We start from the raw sequence: 9,782 nt of genomic DNA, 5'->3' as shown, positions 1-9,782 counted from the left end.
CATGACGTGCTGTCTTTACGTTTCGCGCTTTGCGCCGCTTTCCGGACCGCTTCCGGGTCCGCTAAATTGGCGCGTCGGATAACATATTACGCGACAACGCAAAACGTCATGATAACGTAACAGTTACGCTAAAGGAACGATTACCGGTTCGCGCACCAAGTCGCGGCTTTAAATTGAGCTAACAGGAAGCTGACCGGTTCGCGGACTAGGAGCGCAACAACATTTTTTTTTTTTTTAAAATGTATAAAAAACATGTAAAATATATTTTAAGATTTAAAGAAGAATACATTTTACAGCTACAGATATTAGCTTTTAAAAAACCAATGAAATTCAATGAAAAAAACCATAGGTTATAGTCCATATATAGTTAGGAATTTGCATTTACAAAACCTTGAAAATTCAATGAAAAAACCATTGGTTATAGAACATATATAGTTAGGAATTTGCATTTACAAAACCTTATTTTACTCGCATAAAACCATTGAAATTCCATATATAGTTAGATGCGCTAACTATATATCGCGCACCCGCAATCCACTGCTGATTATGTCACATATTACATCATTCATGACATGGTCAGTGACATCACTGATGACATCACTGATGACATCTCAAATGACATCACTGATGACAACATCCAGTGACTGTATGTTTCTGTAAAGTTAAAATATGTCTTACATATTGAAGAATGAGTGGATGTATAAGTGTCTGGATGAAGGATTTAGTAGGTGCATGACTGACTGTATGAGTGAGTGATTAAATGTGTCTCACTGAGTGCATGGGTTAGTGACTAAACTGTCTTAATTTGTGCATCATTATGTCTGTTGTTCTGTAAACTGTTGCATGTGTTGATAAGTAGCTATATGAGTAACTATATGGGTTATTGATTGGTTGCCCAAGTATTTGTATGGGAGACTGAGTATATGTGTGAGTGGCTGGGAGGTGTGTGACTCTGTGCATAGATGTGTGAGCAGTTGATTCACTAGATGTATGGTTTCAAAAGTGCATGTGGAAACAGCTGTATGGGCGGTTGACTGTGTGCATGAGTGTATTGGTGAGTGAATGGATAACTCAGTGCTACATGTCAAAGTAAGTACATATGCAAAACACAGTACATGTGAGAGTTAACATATATAAATAACTGTGCATTAGAGCCAGTGAATGTGTGAGTGGCTGTATGGATCATTGTGAACTTTTATTAGGGATTATATAAGAGAGTAAATATGTGTTAGAATATGTTTCAATAAGTAAGGTGTGTATAACTGTATAGTTGAGGAATTGGAGGTGTGATTGATTCTTTGCATGACTGTCTAGGTGTATGAGTAACTCCATGGATGAGTGACAATCTGTGAGTGTCTGTTTTCACTGAGTGTATCTAAGGATATATCAGAGTCTGTAGAGGTTCATCGTATTAACACATGAATGATGTCATCTGTGATGTTGTCAGTGATGTCATTTGAGTTGTCATCAGTGATGTCATCAGTGATGTCATTTGAGATGTCATCAGTGATGTCATCAGTGATGTCACTGACCATGTCATGAATGATGTAATATGTGACATCATCAGCAGTGGATTGCGGGTGCGCGATATATAGTTAGCGCATCTAACTATATATGGAATTTCAATGGTTTTATGCGAGTAAAATAAGGTTTTGTAAATGCAAATTCCTAACTATATATGTTCTATAACCAATGGTTTTTTCATTGAATATATATATATATATATATTCACTGAAAAAACCATAGGTTTCACACCAGTTATAGTTAGCTGGAAATTTTACTGACATAAAACCATTGAAATTCCACGTTATAGTTAGTTGGACTCACTATAACTTGCGCGTGTAATGCACTGCTGATGACGTCACATATTACATCACTCATGACATGGTCAGTGACATCACTCATGACATCACTGATCACTTTAGAACACTCTGTGACATTCTGTCATTGGGCTATATTTGGGCTACATCTGGCTGATATTTGGGCTACATTTGGTTTTTTTTTTGTCTCTGGTGGCCATCTTCGGGCTACATTGGGCTACATTTGGGCTGCATTTGGGCTCAAACATATATATAGCCCAATGTAGCACAATATATATTTTTTTCAAAGTTAATTTTCGTAAAAACCACTTGATCATATATCTTGAGGCATAGCAAAGGCACATCGGGCTACCAGTCCCTACAATTTTGCCAATTTTTTTTGTATATATATATTTTTTCAAATTTATTTTTTGCCTTGGAGCACTCCCGGTGCGCGCCCCAGAAAGCGTAGTTTTATGAAGCGCCCCGGGGCGCGCACCGGGGAGCGTCCCGTAAGCGCCAATATCGTGAACGAAAACATGATCGTGACGTATCGCGTAGCCGCGACCGCGTGATACGCACGGCGTAAATGCACCCAGAAGCACTCGAGCGAATACGATTGCGCAACGTAGGCGTCCGACGCGCCCCTGGGCGCGCCCCGGGGCGCGTAGCGTAAGCGCATCAGGTCATGTGACCTGAAAATAACACTTTTTATTGGTTCATAACAGTTTTGGTTTCATAATGATGAAGCCCCTGGTCATGTGACCTGAAAATAACACTTTTCATTGGTTCAATACATTTTTTTTTTCAAAAGGATGAAAGACCCCACCTTTTTTCCTTATTCTGACTTTGTCCTTTGACTTAGGAAGACCTGTTTGTACCTCTCTGTACCTTTTTGATCTTTATAATGGCTTCAGTAGCAGCAGCAGCTGGTGCATCTGAACCACCACCACCACCACCACCACCACAACCACCAAGGGATATCATTGGTGGTCTACAAGAGGAGGAAGAGGAGGAGGAGGAGGAAGAAGATGGCTTGATGAACAAAATACCCCATACCAGCCAAGACCCCACATTATATGGGAGTTTTTTTCCATCCCACAGGGGAAGAAAAAAGTAAATGCAGCCAAGGTGACTTGCAAAATCTGTGGTGTGGAACTTTCCAGGGGAAACCCGAACAAGAAATATTCATTTGGAAACAACACGATGATACGCCACATGCAGCGCAAGCATCCAATAAATTATTCTGCTGCAGAGATGAGGGAACTGGCCAGTATCCCTCCCCAATCCACAAGCACCACCTCAAAAAGGAAGCAACCCACTCCGTCTGCACCAGAGGAAAGTGAAACGATGCCGTGCATTCAGCCACGATTTGCAGATTTCCGAAAGATCTGTAAATATTGTGGGAAGACCATCTCCTACGGAGAACAAAGCGTAAAATAAAGCTCATAGACAACATGACCTCATCTTTTGGCAATATGCAAGGGTTTTTCCCATGTGGGAAATGCAAGGCGTGCAAGGGCAGGAGAAGGGTCCTTGCTTATGATATTCCGATTACTGGAGAGAAGAGGATTATCAGAAAATTTCTTACCTGCACCAGCTCTTATGTAGTGTATTGCCTAGTATGCCCTTGTGGCCTACGTTATGTGGGGAGCACGATTCACCCAGCCAAGATCAGGGTTTTGGAGCATATGTGGGCCATTGGCAAAGGAGATGAGACATATCCTGTGGCACGTCACTTCGACACAGCTTATAAACGGAACAGAGATCAGTTGAGTTTCTTCTGTCTAGATCAGGTTCCACCAAATCCCCGGGGAGGAGACAGGGTGCTCAACCTGAGGAGATTGGAATCGAGGTTTATAATTGACCTCCAAACCAAGGTTCCGCTAGGCTTAAATAGCAGTGAAGAATTAGCGATACATCTTGGAGAGTAAGTTATGAGGGTACGATTGAACCCATTATGTAAATAGATCTGCGACTCGCTATATTGTACATTTGTATATATGTTTAATCTGTATTGGTATCTAACACCTGCATAGGGTGGGGCTCAGCCAAACGGGGAAAAGGGTTGTTTCGTCCTTTTTTCTGGATGGTTGTTTTTTCTCAATTGATCTAGTGATTTAATTATTTATCTCCTAATTGTTTTGGGGATTTTGTCTAGTATGTACATATGTATATATGTATAAATGTGTCTTTTCTCCTTTTGAGGTACTCTATATTCTCTCTTTTCTATATATTCTCTCCTCTCTATTACTTTGACTTCTTCCTTTATTTCAAAGGTGTATTTCGGACCTATGTTAATTTTGTTCCAGTGATTGACTCTTGGGAGAGGACGAGGCCCATACAGGGCTGGATTGAGACCACTTTTGGTCGATTTTGCCCATCTGTGGGCGAGATATGTTGAACAAGTGCAATATGTATACAATGCGTTCGATGTTTTATAACCTGCACATTGAATGCATGATAGTATGCCATTAGGAAGTCCAATATGGCGCGTGATTAGTGTAGCGCAAATGAGTCCTTTCACTATGTCAACACAGGAAATGTATGTTTAATAACATGGTGGTCAGGCGCTTCGGTAAACATTGACGAAGGTTGGATATAGAGATATATATATATATACAGATTTTCAGCCCAAAGTTTGACGCTGGTGCACTTCGATAAAGGGCGGTGCGTTTCTTTTCTGGCAGAGCCAAGTCGGTTTGCTTATTTTCAATAACGTGTCAGTTTGGCACAATAATGACGCACTCTCTCATTTCTTCAGGTAGAATTAGGCAATTTTATTTTCTTTTTGCCATGCCATGCCAGTGTGGGTCTTTCCGGGATCAATCCCATAGTCAGGTGGCGCATCGTCAGCAGGAGACACAAGCCGGTACGAAGTATCCTATATATATCTCTAACCACTAGTATATGTAGTAGACCTTTGTGCTCACTACCATTCCTATGTGATTCTTAGAGTTTATCCATTTATATCTCTTCCTTGAGTGACTTTACAACTTGTACTTTTGCATATTTTTTTCTGTTTGTATCTATTATGTAACTCATATAATCCTGTATCTATTATGTAACTCATGTAATCATAAATCCTTATGTATCGCACTGGTTCTTTTGTAAAGCGATCTGACACCTTCGGGTAATGTTTGCGCTATATAAAATCACATTAAATAAATAAAAAATTACACCCTGCACTTTAGGCGATCATGCTTGTAATTGAGGTAATTGTGTTGCAGTATTATTGGCTGGTTAATCTTGGCTGTTATAGGATGCTAAATGTAGGAACTGAATAAGCTATATTATGTTTTCGCACTGTTTTATTGTTTTTAAGAAGAATGTTGTTTTAATATTGTGATGATTTCAAATAACTTGAAACAGTAAAAAAAAGTATCTATCTATCATCTACCTTACAGGTCACTGTCACGTCTGTAGATAATAACCATTATCCCAGTTTCGACCTGTAATCATGAGACATTTCGTAAGAAACTAAAGATGTGTTTTCTTCCTAAACTCTATTTTAGGTGGAAAAGTTAGTCTTTGGGGACAAGTCTACCTGGTCTCACGAACGGCCTTAAACGTTAGGTCCCCCTCCTGTGCATTACAATTAAGAATGCATTTTTGGAGTCAACTTTAACCCCCAACTGAATTTTTACACTCTATACGAGCAAGCAAACTTCCCACTATATTTGGCTCAAGCATCGTGACAGGATATCCTATGATCTTAGATCTGTACGCTTGTCACCTATTCACAAAATATGTATTTTCAGGCACTTTGTACGAGCCATAAAGCTACCTATACATCCACTCCCATTTACATGGCTTTTCGGTTTCCGAGATACACTCATGCTAGGAACCTACAATCCAGCACGGTGAACTTGCTTCAGAATCCAGGGATTAAAAAGCCAGAAGTAGAAGATTTTCAATACTAACATCTAGAGCATGGAGGAATCCATCCACTAAACTATGCAATAATCCATGCCGAGATACCTTTTCTAAACAGCTAAAACACTACTTTTCAATTAGGAAGCTTACTGTAGGATGCTAGTATAGCACCTGGGCACCCTAGTCCCGGGTAAACGTCCACATATAAAAAATAAATAGGTTAGAATAGAATATCTGGCATAGAAAATGGATGAAACTGCAGTTCATTTTCTAAAACGCCAAGAGATCTGATAGGGTGAATGTTGTGCTTAGTAAATAGCCTAATACCACTAAACTAATATTAATATTACCAGAACGAGGAAGGAACCGACAAGATACCTGTATAATCCCATGAATCTCCTCAATTAAGACCAAAATGTGTGATCCAAGGGAGAATATTTACTGGCATAATATGGACTGAGCATAAAATGTCATTATGTTAATTCTGCTGGATTCTAAAACCAACAGGGTCACTTCACTGTGCATTTCACTGTGCATGCTATTGTTTCAGTCTACCTTTTTCATCGAGGTTTTTTCCTAAAATGTATCACCCAGATGGCTCACCCTCATTGTTTCAATCCAGTTGCATGCACTTTGCCTGCCATACCTGTTGTGTGCTATTGAGGTTCATTCTTTTTTCCAGTACTTACTTTTTTGACCAAAGAATTTAAATAAAAGGCAGCTCACATGATGCATCCATTGTGGTAGTTCTATGACGTCAATATGTGCACCTCCAAGCGTCACTATGCTACGACTGCGTTGGTTGCTTACGGAACAGCACTTTTAGTGATATAACCTCAGGTTGGGGGGAATGTAGTAACACAACACACCAAGATAACTGGGAAAAGAAATAAGACGACGTTCCGTGAAGGTCATAAAAGAGCAAACTGTAAGCATAAACAACTAACCAGTAATAAGGCAGACTTAGGCGACACTCCCTTTGGGGCAAAATATGCACTCCGAAGAAGACTCCTGGAAGAGGGATTTTTATTCTCCGTGGAAATTTGCGGTCAAAGGCTCCACTGAGTTCGGTCTCATTCAGGTTTCTTTTATTTCAAAAAGTCAGGTGCCCCTAGCATGGATGGATCCTCATCCTTTACCAGCCAATCCCCAAAATAATCAGACTTTCTTGTACCTCCAAACCTGCTTTTATTGACTCTAATGGACTGGCTGCGATAGATTCTTGAACACAAAGTGACAAAAAAATCTTTTTTGAAACCTACAAAAACATCAAAATTATGGTAGAAAAATGACATTGTATATGTTTTTCTTAAACATCCTTATGAACCTGGTTGTTCCATTCTTGGCCCATGGCCATACTAAACAAGAAGGGAGAATTTCCACAGCAAAGGCATTTTACATAAGAAATTGGGGCAAATTAGAATCAGTTGTGTCCCAAGTAGCTTTCTAAATCATACAAGGCACTGCTTTTTACCCCGAAAACCTTTCCACGGACACAGTTGCAGATTTTTGATGTCTCTCAGACTGCAGCACTCAACATCTACGTGAAGATTTCCCGCCTGCTAGGCTCATGCAAAGGTGCAGGGGGGGCATTAGCATGATGTTTGTCCATTACTTGGAGCACATCATCCATAATGGAAGGCCCAAGGTCGACATGTAAGGAAAGCATTGACCCCGCATGAGACAGGAAGGTCTCGTCTCCTGCTGTCGCTGCTGGGAACCCGTTGTGAGGAGCAGGCCCTGGTTTGAGACCTGAAGATGAGCTTGGTGACATCTGCTCAGTCCTGCTGTTATTTGTAGGCGATGGAAGTCCTCCTGTGGTCTTGTGGTGTGCGGTGTTGTCTTTATGGTCTTGAATGGAGGCAGAGGGTGATGGAACTCTGTCCTCCAAATGAAGTCGCGGAGGTTTCGGTGGTGGAACCTGGGTGGAAGGAAGCATGACAGCCTGTGGCCCTTCAATGACAGGCAAAGAGATGGCGTTTTTTAGGAGAGGGGATGAGTTTTCCGCCAGCCGCTGCTCATGACCGGCTACGGTAGCAGTCCGTGAAAACTCAAATGGCACCTCATACTGGCTGCTTCTCTGCGCCCCGCGGTTCCCCTGCGTCCGTGGCAGCAAATGAAACTTCCCTTGCAGGAAGGAGATGTCGCCAAACATGTCGTTCTCTCCCCCACTTCCAATATGGATGGTGTGCCGGAAGTCCCCCAGAGGAGGGCTGATCATGTCAGAGGACAGGATGTCCCGCAGCTTTTCTTTCTTGCCTTTGCGGCTCCCCCGCTTGAGGTAGATCGGAGCTTTTGTTGACATCGCCGTATTAGAAATCCAATTTACTCAGCATTCATCACACAGAATTATTTCAAGCAGATGTATCAAATTTATACTTAATTCCACTCTTTTGGCTGAGTCTTTAAACAAAACAAATGTCAAAGTTTTACACAGTGTCAGAACCAATAGTCTGTTTCTTATCTTTCTAACAAATAAGAATCAAGCTTTCCTGGAATTAACTCCACAGTATTGTTCCGAGCAGTACAGCCCTGTAGTTTGCAAAACTGGATGGGAACAAACGAGCTGGGAAAGATGCTTTTAGCAGTGTGGGACCACAACGAAGTACAAAGCTTCAGAACCAAATATCATCCCTGTCGTCTTGTAACTCTTGCAGATGAAACGGAGCTTCCCAGGGAATAGATTATAGTTTGATGGTCATTCCGCTTCCTGGACGTTTTCCAGTCTAGAAATAAACAAATAAGAAAGTCAGCATTGGCTTCCTTTTCTGGCACTGTCTTCAGAGACATCACTAGGAACAGTTAGGATACATACTGAGATTGGTTTCACATAGCATTTATTATTACCACTACAGCAACAAAATAAATGTAAAAATATCAAAACATTTTATAGTGTCCACATGTGCATTTTAAATACTTTTTGACGACTGGAACTCCATTTTGGAACAACTCGGTCCCTCACCGTGCATCGCAAGGTGTTCACCTCACTCCATGTCATCACAGACAGAGGGGCTTATTTATGAGCCCCTTGCAACACTTTAGCGCCATATTTACAAAGAGATGCATCTAGGCAGAGGTGTCACTTTGAAAACTCCTGTGCCACATTATACCTGCGTCAGGTATAATGTATGAAGGGTGGGCATTCCCACACAAGAAAGCCTCGTAGAGTTGGCGCAGTGAAATCTATCTGATTTCACTACAACACTTCTAGGGTGCCACTGCGTCATAGCAGGCATAAGGGCGACATAGTGCAATAGGTATAGGCCTCCCCATGCATTGCCGGAGTTGGGTCATGCTTACAAAACAACTCTAGCAATGTGTCAGTTTTGCGCCGACAGATACGTCAGGTTTACAGACGCATCTGTCAATCCTTGCAACATGGAGCACCATAAGTAAATACTGTACATCCATGGTGTCGCAAGGAGGGAAGAGTGAAACGTGTTGCATCATTAGTTTACCGCAGTGATACAACACTTTTCATAAATGAGCCCCAAAGCTTCCAGTCTTGGGCTTTGTTATGGCCGACAAATGCGTTCTGGAGTTGTAGTCCTACTTTGGTTCCACTGAGTTAATTAGATTAACACATCTGGTACTGATGATTTATGGATTTAAAGTCTAGGGCTGAAAACAATATCTGTGATGACATGGTGCAAGGTAGTCAACTTAATTCTTGGTGATCCAATCTTTAAAACCTAGAACATAGAACACACTCATCACTCAGTTCCGTGTTTCCACCCCGAAATAATCACTGACATATACCCACCCCCTCTGAGTGACCCTATTTAGACCTCATGTCCAACGTGCCCTTTCTTACTGTACTACTACCATAAATGTTTCAACCTCTGGTCACTAGATTATCTTATTACCTCCTCGTTAGTCTTCCTCGCCACATGACTTACATAGTGAGCTTCAGCTCCACGACAGAACCCTCCAAAGTAAAAAAAGCCTCCCATCCCCTCCCAACATGGCCGACCAGTCACCCCTGACCTCTATAAGAGGCGGGCCGGCCCAACCAACAGCCTGTTTTTTTTGTTCTGCGCGATTCTCTCCAGAGGCGCTGTGCAGGTAAGTTGGACCTGCTCTAGCTGGTCCATGGGTTTTGGGTTG

General features: G+C 41.5%; 1 protein-coding gene across 5 annotated transcripts in view; it reads right to left on the bottom strand.

Moving 5' to 3' along the window:
- Positions 1-6,839: 6,839 nt before the first annotated feature.
- LOC147691754 (cdc42 effector protein 2-like) overlaps positions 6,840-9,782 on the bottom strand; it is a 143,393-nt gene continuing 140,450 nt past the window's right edge. For all 5 annotated transcript variants that reach the window (XM_086938035.1, XM_086938038.1, XM_086938037.1 and 2 more), the window contains exon 2: positions 6,840-8,401. In XM_086938035.1, the coding sequence (XP_086794161.1) occupies positions 7,216-7,980 (765 nt within the window). In that variant the 5' untranslated portion in view covers positions 7,981-8,401 and the 3' untranslated portion in view covers positions 6,840-7,215. The remainder of the gene's footprint in view (positions 8,402-9,782) is intronic.

The sequence above is a fragment of the Lissotriton vulgaris genome, chromosome 9, assembly GCF_964263255.1.
Source record: "Lissotriton vulgaris chromosome 9, aLisVul1.2, whole genome shotgun sequence".
NCBI classification, from domain to species: Eukaryota; Metazoa; Chordata; class Amphibia; order Caudata; family Salamandridae; genus Lissotriton; species Lissotriton vulgaris.
This window is presented reverse-complemented; position numbering and strand designations above follow the sequence as displayed.